General features: G+C 43.0%; 1 protein-coding gene across 2 annotated transcripts in view; it reads left to right on the forward strand.

Annotated features, from left to right (window-relative positions):
• DENND2B (DENN domain containing 2B) overlaps nucleotides 1-22,379 on the forward strand; it is a 94,431-nt gene that overhangs the window by 24,312 nt on the left and 47,740 nt on the right. The window contains exons 4-7 of one of the 2 annotated variants that reach the window (XM_056850706.1): nucleotides 10,000-10,148; nucleotides 13,359-13,574; nucleotides 19,631-19,727; nucleotides 21,237-21,281. In XM_056850706.1, coding sequence (XP_056706684.1) covers nucleotides 10,000-10,148; nucleotides 13,359-13,574; nucleotides 19,631-19,727; nucleotides 21,237-21,281 — 507 coding nt within the window. The remainder of the gene's footprint in view (nucleotides 1-9,999; nucleotides 10,149-13,358; nucleotides 13,575-19,630; nucleotides 19,728-21,236; nucleotides 21,282-22,379) is intronic. The other variant, XM_056850707.1, reaches the window with a different exon arrangement.

Raw genomic sequence — 22,379 nt, forward strand, 5'->3', positions numbered from 1 at the left:
GTTAAATCAATAGATATTGAAAGGGGAAACAGGAGTGGCTGTAGTTGGGTCTAGTCCCGTTTGTGTACATACCTAAGGAAAAATAATTTGACTAAACAGCAGTGTTGCCAGTGGAATTTTTTTTTTTAAAAAAAATAGGATTGTTTTATTGTAAAGTCAGACATGAGTTGTAATGTTCATATTTTTAGGTTTTAGGTCCTGTTTTAGGTCCAAAAATCTCCCTAGAGATTGCAGGCATTTTCTTTTAGGCAGAAGCTGTAGCCTTAGGACCTAGATGTAATTCAGTATCATAGGCATACTTGATATCATTCAGCCCTTCCCAAGCTATGTGACATTTTTAGTTTTTATTTGTCCCCTTTGTATGTACTGGAGATATGTAGAAATGCTTGATCTGAATCTAGATTTTCTCAGTGCTCATGAATGTCTAGAGCAAAGATTTTGATTTGACTACATCTCCTCCCCCCTCATTTTTAACTGTTTTTGTTAGAAACATTTGTGACAGAGTCTGCAAAGAGTTTGAATGATATTCTAAATGAATTGAAAACATTGTGCTTTACATTGGCTTGAAATGAAGGGTGGTAGCAAGAAGCCCAGTGGCGCAGAATGGTAAGCGGCAGTACTGCAGTCAAAAGCTCTGCTCATGACCTGAGTTCGATCCCAACAGAAGTCGGTTTCAGGTAGCTGGCTCAAGGTTGACTCAACCTTCCATTCTTCCGAGGTCGGTAAAATGAGTATCCAGCTTGCTGGGGGTAAAGTGTAGATGACTGGGGAAGGCACTGGCAAACCACCCCGTAAACATAGTCTGCCTAGTAAATGTCGGGATGTGACCTCACCCCAAGGGTCAGCAATGACCCGGTGCTTGCACAGGGGACTACCTTTACCTTTAGTTATCATTGAATGGGAATGGCTTGCTTTGAAACTCAACAAGCGAACATCATAAGGAAGAAGTAATTGCTGTTTTCTCAAAAGATGTCTGAAGACAAAGCCAATATAAACTGCAGGGAGCATAATCTCAATCTGTAAATTACTATAGTGGCCAAACTAGATGTGACAGTTGGTAGGTCTTCCCAGTGTTTTTAACATGGTGGAAGATTTTTTGCATTTACACTGCAGTACTGTTAACTCAGTGATTTTTCTTTAGTCACATGAACACCAATGAAGCTGCCTTATACTGAACCCTTAGTCCATCAAGATCAGTATTGTCCTCTCAGACTGACAGTGCTCTCCAGGGTTTCAGGCAGAGGTCTTTCATGTCACAGTCCACCCGGTCCTTTTCACTGGAGATGCTGGGGATTGAACCTGGGAACTTCTGCTTGCAAAGCAGATGCTCTACCACTGAACCACAGCCCCTCCAATGACGAAATCTCATGGATCAACCCGCAGAATATTTGCTTTTTACAGAAGGAATGTCTATGCTTCTCTCAGAACAAATTCCCTCAAACTCTTGAAACTTCTGAATGAAGTGCTTCCAAACTTAATTTCTGCTACTGCTCCATCATGACAGAAAGCAGAAAAGATATTTGAATGGGAATTTTTGTAGGATGGGATAAAGCATCACTTTATAATATAATGTTCCAAGCTTGAAATATTTCATTTCCTGATTAAAGGATATCAGGTAGCAGAACAATTCAGGTAGTTTAGGATAGAGATATATAGGGCTAATGCACAAAGCCAATGATCCGAGTCTTGTGCCTCTTCAGATACTTAACTGGGAATCATTAGCTGCTATAGCTGTTCATTAGATGAACTCTGTAACATTTCTAACAATTTTGCCCAATGCTTGCTTTCTGTGCATCACCATGTGCTTGAGAACTGCCAACAGCTGTCCAGGTGGAAGGGACTTTTGAGTTGGCATTGCTTGCATGTTAGAATGCTGATATTTTCTAAAGTAAGCCTGGAAATGGCTCAGGAGATGGACTGCTTGAGAGGATTTTGTTCGCCTTTTCCAATAAAATCAGTCATTTCTTATCACATAGCATGCAATAAAGTCATGCGAGGAGAGGCTGTGAAATATCAGAGACCTGCGGATGACCCCATTTTTATTGAAATGAAAACAAGTTGGTTGCTCAGGATGCTAGCCTTGCCTGTCTTGTATCTCTTTGTCATAGTGGGCTATAAAAACCGCATGTCTGTCTTAAAAGTAAGTGTAGGCTGAGACAGATATGGAGAAGTAGTGAGTCTTTTCTTCCACCAGTTTTTAGCAATCTGAATGCTACAGGAACTTTAGGGAAATGTCATTGTGTCTGTTTTAATAGCTGACTCTATAGAAGAAGGAGTAGTAGTAGTAGTAGTAGTAGTTGGTTTTTATATGCCGACTTTATCTACCACTTAAGGGAAACAGGCTTACAGTCACCTTCCCTTCCCCTCCCCACAACAGACACCCTGTGAGGTAGGTGGGCTGAGAGAGTGTGACTTGCCCAAGGTTACCCAGCTGGCTTCATGTGTAGGAGTGGAGAAACAAATCCAGTTGACCAGATTAACCTCCGCCTAGGCTTGCCAGGCCCCGTAGCTCCATTGGCGGGAGCTTCGTGGGGCTGTGGCATTAGTGCGCGATGCGCCTACATCATTTCCTATTTAACCCGGAAGTGACAGGGACTCTCTAGCAATCCCGGCCAAAACTTTATGGTTTCCATAGAGTTTTAGCCAAAGGTGCTAGAGCATTCATGCACTTCCGGGTTTACCCAAAAGTGACGCGTGCGCCGCGTCTGTGTGCGCATGCCTGCATTGCCCGCTGGCCCTTAGCTGGCCGATGGGCAGCCCAGTGGATGGGTGGTAGTTTACCCACCACCACCGGGCAATTGGCAACCCTACCTCCGCCGCTCATGCGGAGGAGTGGGGAATCAAACCCGGTTCTCCAGATAAGAGTCCACCTGTCCAAACCCCTGCTGTTAACCACTGCCCCACTTTGGTGTAGTCAGAGCACACTGAACAAAAACCTCCAAATGTGTAGTTTAAAGCAAAACCAAGAGCCTGTTCTGGCTGTCTCATGTTATTGACAAAAGGAATGCTGACTTGTTTCTAAATTGACATACTTAAGCACTCAGCTAGTCTTTAAAAAAATTACTGACATTTGTTTTGCTTGCCAGTATGTCCTTCTGCTACTCTTCTGCCAATCATATGTTCTACAGTTTTTTTGCCAAAGCAAAGAAGTTTTTTACCATAGTATTTGAGGCAGATCGGAAATAATTAAAAACAGATAATATAAAATCTCATAAAAATCTAATAACATCCCCAAAATAATCTAAAGCAACAGGAAAGTGAAATCAGCTTCTGTATTCCCCAAAGGCTCACCTAAGTAAAACAGATTTGGCTTGGCACAGGAATAATAAAAGAGAGGAAGCAACACAACCTCCCTAGGGAGGGAGTTCCTGAGTCTGGAAAATTATTGAGATTTTTAGCAATACTGTGATGGGGTGAAAGGAAGGACTTAGAGTTGGCTCACACATTACTGATTCCTTATTTTGATCAGACGTGTTCTTGGAGCTCCATGTTTGGAAACTAGTTTCCAGCTGTGCAGAGGCACAATTCAGTTTAGGTCTGCCGAGTACAGGGAGAGGAGACAGCGTGGTGAGAGCCAGCGTGGTGTAGTGGTTAAGAGCAGTGGTCTGGAGCAGTGGATTCTGATCTGGAGAACCGGGTTTGATTCCCCACTCCTCCACATGAGCGGCGGAGGCTAATCTGGTGAACTGGATTTGTTTCCCCACTCCTACACATGAAGCCAGCTGGGTGACCTTGGGCCAGTTACAGTTCTGTTACAGCTCTCTCAGCCCCACCTACCTCACAGGGTGTCTGTTGTGGAGAGGGGAAGGGAAGGTGATTGTAAGCTGGTTTGATTCTCCTTTAAGTAATAGAGAAAGTCAGCATATAAAAACCAACTCCTCCTTAAGGGGGACTCAAACCGGCTTACAATCACCTTCCCTCCCCCTTCCCACAACAGACACCCTGTGAGGTAGATGGGGCTGAGAAAGCGCTCAGAGAGCTGTGACTAGCCCAAGGTCACCCAGCTGGCTTCATGTGCAGGAGTGGGGGAACCAACTCGGTTCACCAGATTAGCATCCGCGCTCATGTGGAAGAGTGGGGAATCAAACCCGGCTCTCCAGATCAGAGCTCCAAACCACCGCTGTTAACCACTACACCAAGCTGGTTCTTGATGTACAGATAAATGTCTCCCGGAAACTGTATGTGCTCCAAGGGTATTAGGAATGCTGCACAATGTGGGGTTCCGAGCATCCATATATAGTATCTGGGGCTCTGTGCAAGTGCTTGTCTATACTTTTCTCTGTCTAGGGGCAGGGTCATTGGGCATGCTCCTGGTTCCCTGTATGCCCGTACTATTCTGAAGGGCAGATAGAATGCAGTCCTTGCCAATGTTTAGACCTAGCTCATATGTATGATAGCGGCTATTGAGGATGCAGCCACTGCTCCAGCCTGGTGTAGTGGTTATGAGTGGTGATTTGGAGTGGTGGACTCTGATCTGGAGAACCAGGTTTGATTCCCTGCTCCTCCACATGAGTGGCAGAGGCTAATCTGGTGAACTGGATTTGTTTCCCCACTCCTACATTTGAAGCCAGCTGGGTGACCTTGGGCTAGTCATAGTTCTCCCAAACTCTCTCAGCCCCACCTACCTCGCAGGGGGTCTGTTGTGGGGATGGGAAGGGAAGGAGATTGTAAGCCGGTTTGATTCTTCCTTATGTGGCAGAGAAAGTCGGCATATAAAAACCAACTTCTTCTTCTTCTTCTTCTTTCTTCTTCTTTCTTCTTCTTCTTCTTCCTAAGACAAATTACTCCAGTCTAAGCACATTCATTTCAATGGGCTTAGACTGGAGTAACCCTCCTTAGGAATGCACTGAAAGCTTTCCATCCTCAGATAAGTCTGCAAGATCTCTGGATAAGTCCGCAAGATCTCTGGAAATCAGTAACAAGTCCGCTCGTTGGATTATACTCAGAGGTTGTTCTTAAGAATGTCGTTTCTGCTTCTTGCAGCCCACAGAACTAAAAGTCCAGAGGCCCCAGCTGCTTCCAGTCTCCACATCACTGTCAGTTCCATTCTGTCCGTCAGGATTGGGAACTTCTGATGGTGGTGCAGATTGCTCAAGCCTGTCCGCAGCCGTCACACCTGCTTTGGAAAAATCTTCTTTGGGTTGTCTAGAAAACGCCTCTGAAGTCAGACGTTTATCTCATTGCAAATCTCTTAAGGGCAGACTCACTGAAGAAATGCTTCCTTGAGATAAATGCTTGCTTCCAAAGTGGAAAGGAAACGGCTGCTTCATGTAAATATATGAGTTATGCAGTTTTTTTCCTTCTTAGTTACATTTTTCACTCTGACTTCATTGCTGGCTTGCTTTGACTTGGCGTCCCGTCTGCCACACTTGACAGCTAGTGCGACAGGACATTCTGTGCCGCACCACGGCTCAGAGGAGCTGGCTGCATTTCCCCCCTTCAGTGCGCAAGGAAGGATTGTGACCGTCACGAACAATTCATCAGTGCTCCAGCTCTCCAGCACCACATTATTCATGATTTCTTCCAAAGCGAGCTGATTATTTTACCATAACTTTCTTTTGCTCTTCTTTAGACATATTGTTATAGCTCACTGCCAACAAAACTATTCTGTAGATAAATGTACTGGAAGATGTACCATTCATTAAAGCAACAGTGTCATATTCAGGAATCCAGGAAGCAAGTCAGCCAAAAAACAATTTCTGAAGAGAGTTGACCTCCACTAGGGTGTGTGATAAGAATTTTTATTCTGTTATTAAATGCTGAACTTAAGAGATCTTCTCTTGATGCCAATACAGCAGACCCTAATAGTCAGGGAGACTTGGTGGAGGAAGTATTGGGAAAGGTTAGGCACATTTTGATGCAGAGCCCGCAAATTCTCATATCCTACATTCCCTGCCCTGAGCGTGGCCTTGGCTGGGGAGGGTGGGTTATGAATCTAATAAATAAATAAATACATGAATCAGCCTCCCAAGAAGAGCCCTGCAGTTTTTTCTTTCTTTGTAGTTCCATTTTTCTGTTTTAAATCACTTTTGCTGTTGGCTAGTTTAGACTCTTAAGAGCTATGAAATAAGGTTTGAGTCCTCTCATTATTAGCACGTGTACACTCTGATCTATATCTCCAAACAGGTTTAATGACCACAAAAATCAGTAAGCTAAAGACAAGAATTTAGTATGCCTGTGCTGGGCTTAGGAGGCAATGTGCCTGCGCTGCAGGTGAGACTAGTAATGGTGCATACAGGCAGGTTACATGCTTAAGACACTACGGACTGCAAAGGTAAACATTGCTAGGCAACCCTGAGATAAGCGGTTCCCAGGAAGACAGACTAAACATTACCACAGCTGCAAAAAACAGGATGAGCGAAACTGTACACAGACGTTCATCGGCATGAGAACCAAGGACTTGACGTGGGGCCAGAACCTGGCCTAACGCAAGTCAAGAGCCTTTGCTCTAGCTAAAAGGCAAAGGCCTGACACTGGCTGGCGCCATAACACCTCAGGAATGCCTCCCAGGATGCCATTACGTTCTGGGAATGCCTCCCTGGTTGCCATTACGCCCTGGGAATGCCTCTCAGGTCACCGCTGCGGCCTTTGGGTTGGTGCAAGTCAGGAATGCTCTGAAAAGGTATGGCACTGCTGTTTCCTTTGGAATCTTTGCACCTGTTCCACATTGAATTTCTCCTTCTTCCAAACTGATCTGCAGTCCACAGCTATTATCATTTTTACTTTGTGCTGACTTTTCAAGGTGTTGCTGTAGCTTCAGCGTTTTTGCTGAATAGGCAAATAAGTCCCTAACTTGTACTCCATTTAAGCTGGGTGGTGTCTCGTCTCCAGTGGCTGCAAGTTACAGCGCTACAGTACAGTCTATACAATTACATTCCATGCTTCTGAGATAATGATCAAGGACTGCCAGAGGAAACATTTCCTCGCTGCAGCAGCTGTCTAACCCATTCAGTGCAAACAGCCCTAAAAGATTGGTTTGTGTGTTGTACCCTTTAAGGCATTGCCTGTGGTTTAAATGCTAAAAATAACTTATAATGATGAAGTTAATTTTTATTTTTAATTATAAGTTCTTATGAAATCCTGTGTTAAAAATTATACAATGGGGTTGTTGTTTTTTTGGTACTGATTTTATCCCTCCGTAACTTTTTAGGGCCTAATTACATGACATGTTTTCCTCACATCTTCATGTCTGTGCGATCAGATGGGTGTTGCAAAAACGTAATTCCCAGGTACACATAAGGCAAGTTGGATTGGGACTGCAGTGTGTAGGGAAAGGAGGCTTTAACCTTCTCCCCTGCACCAGTTTCCTGACCTGAAAAAGCCCTGGGGGAGGTGCTATTTGCTCCACTAGGGAAACCATGTATACTGATGGGCTGGACATAAGTTTCTAAAAAGAGGCAGATGGTGGTTCCCTGGAGCCATTTAGGGTTGCCAGGTCCCTCTTTGCCGTCGGCAGGAGGTTTTGGGGGTGGAGCCTGAGGAGGGCGGGGTTTGGAGAGGGGAAGGACTTCAATGCCATACATTGGCTTAACAGTGTAAAATACCGGAATCAGATCATGTTATTTCTTTAACCTGTATTCGAGACAATGATGGCTGGATGAGCACTTCAGAACAGATTCTGTGGGTCAGGTGTGATACAAATTCAGTACTGACTTGTGTTGAAACGTGCACAGCAGATGTGACAACAAGTTGTGTGTGTTCATGTATCAGTCTGGCTGACTAGCATATATGCACAAGCACCATTCCTTTCTCTCTCTCAGATTCATTGAAACTCACAAGAGTGAATGTGGCCCTGCAGAGGGAGAGCTGGACTTTGATTTTGAAAAACTGAGCTGAAGTCCTGTTGACTCTGGATTTGTTTTGTAGTTTTAGGCTTTAATCATATTTCTTGCTAATTTCCCCATGTTTGAAAAAAGGAATAGTGACCTGCCACATAAGGGTGTTCTCAGGACAAACGAGATGCACCAAGTGTAACTATTTCCCTCCTTCTAGGACATCTGGTGGGCCACTGTTGAATACAGGATGTTGGACTATATGGACCTTGGGTTTGATTCAGCAGTGATATTCTAATGTTATGATGATATCATGTTGCATGTGGTTTTCCAGTGACATGTTGGTGGGGAGAGCCAGGCGGGGGGCAGCAGTTTGGTGCCCACACATTGCCTGTAATATGCAATTTGGGCATGATGTAGTCTAGGGCTCCCCCACTTGGCATTCAGTAATTGTTTTTAGGAAGTGGGTGGGGCCAGGTAGGGCTTTTGCCCTGCAAGGCTTTCGATTGACTGTTGGAGTTTTGATTGGCTGTGCAGATTTTTAAAACTGTTGCTTTGGCAGCAGCTGCCACCACAGCACAAGGATCTACACTGTGCCACTGAAGTTAAGCTGTGGCGATCATTTTGTGGCTGGCTGTGACGTGGAAGCAAGTGGTTTAGGAGTTCCTCCAGGACATAACCACCAGCAGTCTTGCTTTATAAGAAACAGTGTCTTTTATTTACAGTGCTCAGATAAAACATACCATCACGTACACTTCTCCACTACTACTTCCAGGCTGTAATTGATTTGTATTTGAGTGAGTTACAGAAGCACAGTTACACAGCCTTATATACACCCACTGCACCTGATCTGCATTAAGGCCACCTGTGGACCTTCCCAAGCATTGCATCAGCAAACTGCCCAGATCTGGATTACTGCAGTTCCCTTTGGTACCAGCAAGGCTATTGCTTCTGCTGACATCATCTTTGGCCTCTCAGGTCTCCAAGATCTGACAGCTCTCACACAGCTGTTACTTGTCAGATTATTACAATCAACTTGATACTCTGACAGGCTGTGCTTCTTGCAGTGGCCATTTTGTGGCAGCCATTTTGTTGCTGCACCCACCATGCCATATCAAAATTCCAAATGTGCCCGAAGGCTCAAAAAGTTTGGGGACCCCGAACTAGACACTTTAAAAGCATGACACTTCTCAACTTTGCCCGGATTTAATCAACATCTCTATGTTCAGGAAAATATTTAGCCTTTTTGGAAGCTAAGCAAGGAAATCTCCAAACTGGAAATTTCCAAATGTTTCAAATTTTGCATGCCTTTTAGCAGAGTCTTCTTTTGCGTTTTCTTTTTTTGTTGACTTTCAAGCTTCTCAAATATTACTATAAGTGATCTCATTTTTTTCAACATATGGGAAGCATCCATCTAAGTTTTAAAGAAAAAATAAACAGGAGTGACCTTTTCTTTAGGAGTACCAAATATTTGTAGAAATTAAGAGAGAAAGCCACATGAATGTGGTATCAAGTGACAGAGGCAGGTAAATGGCTGCCTTTCCTTGTCCTCATCGTGAATATACCATTGCATTCTTTCTTTTGCAAAAATTACATTTCATCCTTTACCTCCTGAGCATTAGGAATTGAGATAACATTAAAATATATAGCAAGTGGGCTATAGTCTTGTGAGAACAGGCTAGAGTTGCCAGGTCCCCCTTTGGCACCGGCGGGAGGTTTTTGGGGCAGAGCCTGACGAGGGCGGGGTTTGGGGAGGGGAGGGACTTCAATGCCATAGAATCCAATGGGCAAAGCAGCCATTTTCTCCAGGTGATCTGATCTCAGCTGGAGATCAGTTGTAATAGCAGGAGATCTCCAGCGATTACCTGGAGGCTGGCAACCCTAGAACAGGCCAGTACCAATCCTTTTACTGTGGGAGAGACTGATTCAGCAAGTTTTCTGGTTCTCCTTAAAGTAGTTGTGTTTTTGTTGGTGGTTTTTTGTGTTGTTTTTTTGCACGCACTGAGTACAGAACTGTAGAGGCAGTCTCATGAAACTTCGACATTAAAAAAGAAGCCCCGTCTTTCATAGCCAAAATCTACTCCAAGTATTTCCAGCTGCAGTTAGAAGAAGGATGAGTCACGCTGGAAACGAAGGAGTTTTTCTACAAGCGTTTCACTTGGTTCACATGATTATTTTTTTAAAACATTCCTATCTGTTTTTCTTTTCTTAATAAAAAATTGCAAAGGAGATTCACCCAAGGAAAATCCATACGAGGACGTGGAGCTAAAAGGCCGTCATGCAGGCCGAAAATCTCAGCTGTTGTCGGAGAGTTCCCTAGATTCTTTGCACAGGATGTGGACTCCGCAGGACAGGAAGTACACAACACCTCCACAGGTAACACAGCATGTCTTCATGTACAAGGCTCTGTTCAGAGCATTTACTAAAAGGCAAAATCTTTCATTTCTTTACTTCCATAAAAGTATCAGGCACAGGAGCACAGTTAAAAATGTGACTGTAAAGTAGCTGAGAAAGGTTATATGGAAAGAAGCTAAATCCTTTTTAAATATGTGCATTAAAGAGCCACAATTCACATGCTGCTTTGTGTCTATTTTCTATAAATGTTCATTATTCCTTAAATTCTACTACGACACTATTAGATTTAATGTATCAGCATTGTTAGAAATGTTTGCTGGTAACTTATTGAATCAGTTATTGTTCTTTAGCAGAGGGTAGGCTGACCTTGCAAGTTTCTTTATCCTCCGTCTGTTAAATGTTATGCAGGGTTCTCAAATATTTACATTTATTATGGTGCTAAAAATAATGTCCAAAAGTGATATGGCACAGGAAGATTTTCCTTAGCTATCTGATGTATTTTTTATTTTCCTACTTATATGTCAACCCCCTTCGTTTTAAACATGTGTATGTACGTTTATGTAGAAATAACCCTACTGGTTTTAGTGTAACTCTATTCCAGGCAAATTTAATTAAAATGAGAGAGGCTATCCTCTAAGTCGGCCCTTACCTGGATTGGCCAGGCTAGCTGTATCTCATCAGATCTCAGAAGCTAAGCAGGGTCAGCTCTAGTTAGTATTTAGATGGGAGACCACCAAGGAAGTTCAGGGTTGTTTCAGTGGCAAACCACCTCTGAACAACTCTTGTCATGAAAACCCTATGAGGTCACCATAAGTCATCTATGACTTGATGACATTTTCCACCGTCATCATCCAAATCAGTGTACTGAGGGAAAGGATGTAAAGGTATGAAATATTTTTGACAAATTAATGTCACTGAAAAATCTGAAAAATATATGAGGAACATCAGTTTTGCTCTGAATCAACATTCGTTTGTGAATTGTGCTTATTTATGTGTTTTTTTAAAAGGATTATTTAAGTTTTGTTTAGAGTATATTTCCATCCCCATCCCCCAAGTTGGATAGATATCTGTTAGGACACATGAACACATGAAGCTGCCTTATACTGAATCAGACCCTTGGTCCATCAAAGTCAGATTGTTTACTCAGACTGGTAGCGGCTCTCCTGGGTCTCAGGCAGGGGTCTTTCACATCACCTACCTGCCTAGTCCCTTTAACTGGAGATGCTGGGAGACGTCAGGATCCTGGAGATGACATAGAAGTCATACTAAAAGGCAAAATCTTTCATTTCTTTACTTCCATAAAAGTACCAGGCACAGGTTGAACCTAGAACCTTTTGCTTGCCAAGCAGATGCTCTACCACTGAGCCGCAGCCCCTCCCATACTCTCAGTACATCCAAACCATTGAGGTTTATTACAAGTGTACAGTTCATGAAGTCCAGCAGTTTGGTCTCACACGCAGAATGCTGACGCTTCCTGGAATTCAGCGACACCACTTCGAGTAATGCTTAATCCAGTAAGCGGTCTTCAGTCTCAAGCAGGCGGCCAGACCGTCCTGGCGTGTACAAGCATTGTGTTGGGAGTTGAGGGGCGGTCTGTGTCTCTGTAATTTTAGATACAGGATATTATGTTTTAGTGTGTGTGTCATGAGGTTGTACTGGAAGTTCCATTGAGCTCTTGCCAACTTTGGGAATCTAGGATCTGTATTTGGTCTGAGGCAAGCAATAATTGCAAGTGGATGAACTGAACCTTCAAAAAAATCAGTATTTTATTCCACATTAAGAGATAGGGCTTTAGACATAAGGCTTTTTTGATTATCCTCAGGTAGTGCAAACACTTGGAACAGACTGTAATTCCAAAATCTTAAAGCACACACTAATGCATTTATTTCGTGGCATTAACTGGCCTTTTAGCTTTCCCAAGGCAGAATTTTTATTGAAAGGCTATAGTATTTTCTGAACACTCAAAATACTGTTTTTGTATATGGGAAAATGCAGTGTTTCCCTCTTTTCAAACCTGACAGGTTACTTTCACATGAGGACACAAGGTATGGTTGTCAACCAGTGGGGATACTCGTGGGTGGGGTCATGGGAGGTGCTATATTTTATCACAGAGCTTACCATAGAGCTTCTGCTGATGCCTAGAGTGGCATGACATCACTTCCAGGTTTGCCCTGGAAATGTTGTCATGTTGCCAACCAAGAGAGGTTTGTGCAGTATTTCCCCCACACCCCACTGGCCTATCAAGCATCAGCAAGGATCAGGTGCTGTTGCTGGGAGACCTGGTAGCTGCTGCACTACTCAGTCATTCCTTTTCCATAATCACTTGCAAGCCAAATTAAATCTATGGTTCCAGATGGCATTTAATACAGTGCCATATCCCTCGTAAAAAGATAAAAGAGCACAAAGGTAGCATGCCTATTAGGTTATTCATGCTTAACTAGGCCTTAGAATCAAATTGCTTTTCCAGAAAAGTTATAGGAGAGCCTGAGATACCATCAGAATATAGTTCTACTCCCAATTCCATTACAGTGGCGTTTCTCAGACTCAGGTCTGGGAACCCGTGAGGCCCTGCAAGTGATCTCAAGGGAGTCCTTGAGTACTTGTAAGGACAGAAGGGGCCCCTCCTCTAATGCCCATCCTGATCATGCAAAAACAGAGCCCTCTCACTTTTCTATCAATGGGGATGAGGACTCTTCACCTCAGGGAAAGGGGAAAGAATGGCTTTTATGCTCTTTTGAAGGGCAGGAGGAGTTTGTAAAAGCCACCGCTGTCCACAATTGCAGTCAAGGGTCCACAGTAATAATAATGCAGATGCTTAGCAAGAAGACTCCATATTGTCATAGCACACAACTGAAATGTAAGGGGTGAAACATTATCCTGGAGGAGTCCATTCCAAGGGGCCATAATTCAAGAGCCGAGAACATGCTTTGCAAGTATGAAGTCCTGGGTCCGATCCACGACCTCTCCAGTTAAAGATCTCAGATAGCAAGACTGGATGAGACATCTGTTTGAGTCTGCCAGATGAACTAGTGCTAGGCTAGAGGTACCTATGCTCTGAGCTATGCAGTCATTGATGATTCTGTCTAACCATCTTCCCTTATTTGACATTATCGGAAGCTGTTCTGTTAATTTTACTGAAGTTTCCTCAGGCCTTGATGTAACTTGCTTTTGCTGGTGCAACCTTACAGCTGGAGCTGTTAACTCTGCCTTCTTCCTTCCTTCATCTCTCAGCTACCTTCAAAGCCCAGCAGCCAATCTCTGAGAATTGGGAACTGGTCAGAAAGGAAAAGCCATCGCCTGCCACGATTGCCCAAGAGACACAGCCATGATGACATGCTGCTTCTGGCCCAGCTCAGCACGCCCTCCTCTCCCTCCAGCCTGAACGAAGACAGCCTTAGTACAACAAGTGAGCTGCTGTCCACGCGTAGGGCCAGGAGGGTCCCAAAGGTAATGGCCCCTGCTGTGGCCTGCTGACTACAAATCAGTCCATTACTTTTTGTTATGGGTAATGAGCCCCGTGGAGCAGAGTGGTAAGCTGCAGTACTGCAGTCCAAGCTCTGCTCATGACCTGAGTTCTATCCCGACGGAAGTTGGTTTCAGGTAGCCAGCTCAAGGTTGACTCAGCCTTCCATCCTTCCGAGGTTGCTAAAATGAGTACCCAGCTTGCTGGGGATAAAGGGAAAATGACTGGGGAAGGCAGTGGCAAACCACCCCGTAAACAAAAGTCTGCCTAGAAAACGTCGGGATGTTACATCACCCCATGGGTCAGGAATGACCCGGTGCTTGCACAGGGGACCTTTACCTTTTAATGAAGAATAATCTGGATTTAGCTGACTAGAATTTGAGTCAAAAAAATCAGTCTGGTCATCTGTTTCACCCTGCCCTGGGCGCAGAAAAAACATTCTGTTGCCTGTTTTCAGTGTTCTCTGCAGCAAAACATTCATATTCAAATAGCAACAGAAATCTACCAAAATTATACCTGCCCCAGGACAAAAATCAAGACCTGCCTTTAAAAGACCTCCAAGACCTGCCTTTAAAATGTCCATCAAGTAATCCTAAACTATACTAAAACAGTCAATAGTTCAAATTAAGCAAACTTGTGTACGTTTAGGTCATACTAATAATTTACTGTATTGCTCTGTTGTACCCGCTGAACGCAGCGTTTTAGGGGGCAAGGACTGGGCTAGTGAAGATGCAAGAAGCGCAGGAGACAGTATGACTTTAAAAGAGCTGTACTATACTGGTAGTTGACTACAAAGAAATGATGACTTGAAATAGAATTAGTGTGCCTTGCCTATACTGGCAGAGTGTAGGTAGAAAACTACCAAGTTACACTGATGATGTTTGGTTTTTTGCACTGGGTAATCCTACTATTGTATGAACAACTTTGAAGAGCCAATTTGCATGGAAGACCAAAGTGTACGTTTTTAAAATTGTGGTTTTTATTCATTTTTGACAAGTCTTGTAAAGGTTTAGGGTAATTATGCCTTCAAGAGAACAAAAATTCTAACTACCCTCCTCCGTCACCCTTTTCAATAAACCAAATAAAACCATCAGTTAGAAACGAAGATAAGTTTTGTTAATAACAAACAGAAAGCAAAATATTCATTCGGCATCTCCTAGCATAAATTCAGTATGCTTCAAACAACAAATATGATCAAGCAATAAACATTATTTTTCCTATCTCTCTTCTCCCCTTTTGTTATTTTCGGTGGATATGTTATCTGAGGATTTTAAAAAGGATAGATAAAAAGGTGATGGGCAGTATTCTGAGTAACTCTAGTAAGTCAACAATGTGTTATGTCGGAGTGGTCTGATTTCACAGGGTTTTCACAATGTTTGTTTATAAAGGGCCATCCTAGTTCCAGAAAACTGTCTTATTTTTTTTGTCAGTCGTGTGTGTTCTCCATTAGTGCCACTTTCGAAATTTCTGAGTGCTATTATAAAAAGGAATAAGGTCTATTTAGGGATGATGCTTAACCTGGCTGCTGCTAAAAACGAATGCTTGCTTTAAAAAAATGTGTACTTATGGCACAATGCGCTGGCAAACTGATGGCTTCATGGTATGTGTACATTATATGCTAGTGTACATGTCTTTCAAAAGGTGCGCTTGACTCCTCATGGAAGTTCATCCTTTTGTCAAGCTGATGGAGCTTAAGAGTCAGTGCACACATTACAATCCTAATGCATTGTTTGTTTAATGTACTATTTTGTTGACTGTACTGACTCACTGTGTTTAATCTGCTTGAGTCCCTGTGGGAAAGGTGGACCATAAATAATGTACATCAATATGGGGATTGGATGTACTCATTCATCACTTCTGATCCATGGGCTTCTCATCATCTCACGTCCATCCCTATCTACATAGTCAATGGTAACATGTTCTTGCTGTCTGCATAGGGAACAGCCATGCGTTTGTGTGTGTGTGTATATATATATATGTATGTGTATATATACATATATACACGTACACACATGTACAGTGAGGGAAGAAAGTATTTGATCCCCTGCTAAATTTGCCCGTTTGCCCTCTGACGAAGAAATGACCAGTCCATAATTTTAATGGTAGGTTTATTGTAGCTGTGAGAGACAGAATAACAACAGGAAAAACCCCAGAAACCCGGAAGACAAAAGTCAGAGATTGATGTGCATTATAATGAGTGAAATAAGTATTTGATCCCCTATCAACCAGCCAGATTAGGGTTAGGGTTAGGGTTCTGCTGTCGACAGAAGCAATCAATCCATCAGATTCCAAACTAGCCACCGTGACCAAGACCAAAGAGCTGTCCAAGGATGTCAGGGACAAGATTGTAGACCTGCACAAGGCTGGACTGGGCTGCAAGACTATTGCCAAGCAGCTTGGTGAGAAGGTGACAACCCTAACCCTAACTGTCAACCTCCCTCGGTCTGGGGCTGCATGCAAGATCTCATCTCATGGAGTTGCAATGATCATGAGAACGGTGATGAAGCAGCCCAGAACTACACGGGGGGAACTTGTCAATGATCTCAGGGCAGCTGGGACCATAGTCACCATGAAAACAGTTGGTAACACACTACGCCGTGAAGGACTGAGATCTTGCAGAGCCCGCAAGATCTCCTTGCTCAAGGCAGCACATGTACAGGCCTGTCTGCAGTTTGCCAATGCACATCTGAATGACCCAGAGGACAACTGGGTGAAAGTGTTGTGGTCAGATGAGACCAAAATTGAGCTCTTTGCCATCAACTCAACTCGCCGTGTTTGGAGGAGGAGGAATGCTGCCTACGACCCCAAGAACACCATCCCCACCGTCAAACATGGAGGGGGACATATTATGCTTTGGGGGTGTTTTTCTGCTAAGGGGACAGGACACCGCATCGAAAGGACGATGGACGGGACCATATATCGTCAAATCTTGGGTGAGCACCTCCTTCCCTCAGCCAGGGCATTGAAAATGGGTCGAGGATGGGTATTCCAGCATGACAATGACCCAAAACACACGGCCAAGGCAACAAAGGAGTGGCTCAAGAAGAAGCACATTAAGGTCCTAGAGTGGCCTAGCCAGTCTCCAGACCTTAATCCCACCGAAAATCCGTGGAGGGAGCTGAAGGTTCGAGTAGCTACACATCAGCCTCGAAATCTTACTGACTTGGAGAGGATCTGCAAAGAGGAGTGGGACAAAATACCTCCTGAGATGTGTGCAAACCTGGTGGCCGCCTACAAGAAATGTCTGACCTCTGTAATTGCCAACAAGGGTTTTGCCACCAAGTACTAAGTCATCTTTTGCAAAGGGATCAAATACTTATTTCACTCATTATAATGCACATCAATCTCTGACTTTTGTCTTCTGGGTTTCTGGGGTTTTTCCTGTTGTTTTTCTGTCTCTCATAGCTACAATAGACCTACCATTAAAATTATGGACTGGTCATTTCTTCGTCAGAGGGCAAATGGACAAATTCAGCAGGGGATCAAATACTTTTTCCCCTCACTGTATATGTATGTGTGTGGCAGTGGAATCTGTCTTTCCAGGGATACATCTGTGTTACATCACACAGTTTTCAAATTAAACGATTAAAGCACTAATATAGAACTGGTTAGTACACTCAGCTATCGTGGGTCCTCTGCAGGCATAGCGTGAAAGCACAAATGCTCATGGGATCTCACAATATCTGCTGTATAGCATGTGGCGTCCCAGTATGTGATTATTGTATCTGAAAAAAAGAATAAAGGGCACTTTCATACAGCCCAAATAATGCACTTTCAGTCCACTTTCAGTGCATCTTAACGATCGTTTGCAAGTGGATTTTGCCAGTTCACACAGTAAAATCCACCTTCAAAGTGCATTGAAAGTGGATTGAAAGTGCAATATTTGGGCTGTGGGATGGGCACTTTCACCCAGCCCAAATAATGCACTTTCAATCCACTTTCAATCCACTTTGAAGGTTGATTTTACTGTGTGAACTGGCAAAATCCACTTGCAAGCGATCGTTAAGGTGCACTGAAAGTGGATTGGAAGTGCATTATTTGAGCTGTGTGAAAGTGCCCTGAAAGTGCCCAAAGATTGCATGTAACATTCATGCATATGGCTGTGTCACTGGTAACACAGGTAAAGAGAGAGCGCATGTGAGCTTTTGTGCTTCTGTGCCTTACCTATGGATGGGCAACCTTAGGTGAGTTGCCAGAAGGGACAATTTCTCTGGGCTCTTCTGTGATTGTTTAATCATAGGTTTTTCCTTAAGCTGTGTAAATGAGACCCTAGTCTGGCAGCTCACTAGCTGAATTATGATGTAGAACAGTTGACCTGTTACTATTTATAATCTGCAGTATACATCTTAGGTTAATTTTTTTCCTCCTTTGTTTTGTTTGTAATGGTGGTTCCCAAGGAAATTGCCACTGATCTAATATAGGCCCTATTGTTTATTCACAGGCTGTGCAGCTCAGATAGCTGCATCATTACAGATTTGAAACAAAAATGATTTAAATTTAAGCTGCTATGGCTCGGTCAAAAGTTTCAAAAAAGGATATGATGAATTGTATGATATTATTAGAACACCAGGCCAGTATGAACAACCAATGTACTTATTTATATCATGAAAATGTAGAATTTTCTCTGTACAGTTTATATGCTTTCAAAATCTATGTTGGGGATAAAAGAAGCTTCGTGAAGATGATTTTGGGGCCAGAGGGAGGAAAGAGTAAAGAAGCCAGAAACTTGTATTTTTCTGTGCCAGCCTCACCCTTCAAATTGCAGCTTTGACAGTTGTAATTCTGTAAAAACAAAACCCATCCCTAAAAAGTATCACAGAACTGCACAGTTCCTGTAACTGCTCCCACCCCAGCATCTTTCAGGTTACTCTCTCACCTGGCTTGTGCAATCAACAGGGAAGAGAGGCGCGTTAGTTTCTTTGTCTCTTAAATAAGTACAAAGATTTACTCTGCTATCAACATCTCTAGAAAGTATACAGGTTACAGAAATTAGGGTGCAGGTGCTGAGAAAGAGAATATAAACAGAGAAAGATTTCTAACCTAACTTGACAACTGCAGTTACATGGAATCCCCCCCACACACACACACACCTGGGAGAAGCAAATGGGAGCATGGTCAGTGATGCTCTCTGGCTGTCACATGTGCACACACCCCCCCCCCCAGACAAAGAGGGAACAGCTCCTTTTCAGTCCTTCCTCTCAAGTGCATAATAGGTCCTGGCCAATTTAGTTCCAGAATCTTGACTTCTGGATCCTGCCAAAATTCAGTAGCCAATAGTCAGCTGCTACTCACTTCAGAAGGATTCATTACCTTCCCTACAGGATGTGAAAGCATATAGATCCAGGAGTGATGAGGTTTTCACAGCTGACTTCCTCTGTCGACATTGGCTCATCTCCATAAATGTCAGCCCTTCCAAAAATAAAAAAGCAGGGCTTAATGGCCTTGCTTGACACTTCACTCGGGAAGTTATTAAGCACATTTCTAGCCCTTGTGTTTTTAGAGAAAAGCTTGAAAGTATGTCCTGAATCTGCTTTACAAGCCCACAGAGATGTGATGGAAATTGTTAAAACCTAAGATGACTTTTTTTTAGGTGTAATGGATTTAAAACAAAATCTAAGGACCTTTGAGAACTTTGTTTTGAAGTCAGACTTTGTGAAACAGTTCTTGTGTTGTTGCCAGATACGATGACACTAATATGACCTGGCCTTATGGATTAATTCTATGGCCTAATTTGACAAGTTGCAAAATGTGTGGCAACTGGTTTGCTCTGGAAACAGACTGAACAAGCTTGGTGAACCTCCTTACTGCCCAATCCCTCTTATGTTTCATTTTTGATACTTTTAAACACCATGAATTTGACCTTGGAAGCCCATGTCGTGTAGAACCAGATTGGGGGGAATTTTTCTAAAAACATGAAAATCTTCCTGATGGTTGTGGTTAGATCATATGGAAGAGCAATAAGTGAATAATGTATACATTTGTGAAGACTGTACTTCCACCAAATGTATTCTGGGGTAATGGTTATCCTCTTCTTTTACAGCTCGTACAAAGGATCAATTCAATCTTTAGTGCAAAAAGGGGGAAAAAAAGATTGAAGAAGCTTTCAATGTCCAATATTGAAACAGCATCACTGCGAGGTATATCTTGAAAACCTTTTGGTCCTGGGAGAAAATATTGAACATCCATCTCTTGTTAAAGAAGTGACAGTGATTTCTTAACTGGTTTTATTTCACCAGTTCCCCCCAAACTTGACACATAAAGGATTAAGGGCAGATGCATGTTGGTCAACACACAGTAGGTATGCTGCACCAGAGAATTGCAGCTAGTTTGGGCTCCCCAGCCTGTGTCCCTATGTAGGAGTGCTCACCCCCGCCCTTCATACTTTATGTTTACTGCAGGAGACACCAAGTCAACTTGGTTGCCACTGTAATTGCCACAGAAAGTGTGGAGCAGCTTGCCTCGTGTCCTGAAATGTATGCATGAACCTCTTCAGAATTGAAGTGCGCAGATGTGTCCATAGCGAAGTCCATATCCTTCATTCATTTTTCCGTTAATTTATTGCATGCATAAAAGCATTAAGATCAGCTAGCAAAAAATGCATGTGCATTTCAAAAGAAGTGTTTTGAATGTCCACAACAGTCTGCCAATGTCATGTGCATTTTTGTATGGCCATTTTTGCAAGGTCAATTTTGATGCTCTCTCAAAGCTCTTTTTTAAAATGCGACTTTAAAAATGCCTATTCATGGTCCTGACGCAAAAGGAGAAATTCCACCCCACTTGCCTGCTCCTTTGTTCCTGTTTGCATAGTCATTAGCATGTGCATAGCTAATGCGCCTCTGTTGTTTTGCATGGTTCCTTGAGGGGGATTCTTCTTGGCAAACACCAAAGGTCGCGTTAAATGGGCTCTTTAGTAATGCGAGGCAGGTATGCACCGGCTTCATAGTCACTTCCGGAGTGACGGTTCAGCATGCAAAATTAAAAAAAAATATGTGGGACAATTCAGCCTGGAAAGCGCTGCTAATTACCATGCAAGAATGGCCTGTGTGTGTGTAAAGCATGTGTGTGTTGAAGGAGAGCCTGTAACTAACCTTTACCTAATGGTGCTGCTGTCTGATAACTGTGCTGAACCAGCACTGGTTGTGATTCAGGAGTAGACTGGCTAAGAGCTGCATCCAAAGTCCCCACATCAATTTCTTGAGCAGCTTTAGAGCCAGAGGCAGTTCAGGTATTATGGTTTGTCCTGCCCAAGTTTGGCATTTCTTATCAAATAAATCTTCATATATGTTTCTGCCTTCTTAAGGTTTTAGAGAGACTACATTCCCCTTGACTTCCCTGCTGCTGTGCAGCCTCATTTCAATGATTAAAAAGTTGGGTGGCAAATATTAAACCTTGTTCTCGAGACGTTGTCCAAAGTGGCATGGAATTTGGCTCAAAATATACTTTTTGTGAGTTTGTTAGTTTTCATATTTCATACGCTTTCTTAAGAATAAACTATTTCCCCCACTAGAATCTCTTTGACCACATATCTTGTCTAGTACAACCCTGAGGGGTCATGGAAGCAGTAGTTTTTCAAACTAAAGTAATAAAATAATAAGAGCAAGTCTAAAGGGTTTTTTTTAACAGTGGAATCTGTACCTCTGTTGCAGATGAGAACAGTGAGAGTGAGAGCGATTCAGACGACAGGTTTAAAGGTGAGAAGCTCGGCATGCTTTATCTTCTAGCTGCTAAATTCCTGCATAGCCAGACAAGGGAACTAATTTTTGTTCTAGATAATTGTAAGCAGTTGGAATAGAAATTTCTGCTTGTGTTATTCCACTTTCTCCTTTGGTGCAGGGTATTTGTAGTTCTTTGCATTGCTTCAGAAACCTGCAAAGCCTGTTTGAACAGAGGCAACAATGGGGGAGAAAAGCAAAACCTGCGGGAAGCTTCTCTGAAACAATTTTCATCTTTCATCTGTCTCCAGCCTGATTGTTTTGGTCTCATTCAGGGCCCAAATATCTTTTCTCTGGGCCCAGCACGAACTTGTAACCTGTAACATGGCCCCCTACATATACATACCATCCCACAATCTCCTGAGTCATGATAGAAATGTGTATTTTATTTCTGAATGGATCTAGAGAGAGCATAGAAGGGTAGGGTTGCCAGCTTTGGGTTGGGAAATACCTGGAGATTTTTTTTGGGGGGGGTGAAGCCTGGGGATGGCAGTGTTTAGGGAGAGAGGGACCTCATTAGGATATAATACTATAGAGTCCATCCTCTAACGCAGCCATTTTCTCCAGGGAAACTGATCTTGGTTGTCTGGAGATCAATTGTAATAGTGGGAGAGCTCCAGGTGCCAACTGGAGGTTGGCAACTCTATAATGGACTTGTTACAAGTCCGTGACTGTAGGCCCCAGTAAAGGGTACCCGTACTGCCCCTTTCCTCCTGGATCTTGTTCCTCTCTGGAGAATGATAGTCAGATACTTCTAAACTTAGACCAAAAATAATATAATTCTTCCACAAAGCAAGCTATTTTCTACAGTGGCAAACCTCAGATTATGTGCCTTTGAGTGCATTCTGCAAGCCTATTAAGCATATGTGATTAGTTCATCTACAGAGATTTGCCATATGTTACTACAGAGTTTGAAATGTATATTATCAAATCTTGCACAGCTGCGGAATGCTGCAATCACAAGCCTATAGAACCCATCCAATGTGAAGTGTACCAGTAGAAGCATTTCATAGAATGATGCTAAGTTAACCTACTTACTCCACTGGATATAGGTTACTCAGCCTTTTCCTTAAGATT

The sequence above is a fragment of the Euleptes europaea genome, chromosome 6 (assembly GCF_029931775.1).
Source record: "Euleptes europaea isolate rEulEur1 chromosome 6, rEulEur1.hap1, whole genome shotgun sequence".
Taxonomy (NCBI): domain Eukaryota; kingdom Metazoa; phylum Chordata; class Lepidosauria; order Squamata; family Sphaerodactylidae; genus Euleptes; species Euleptes europaea.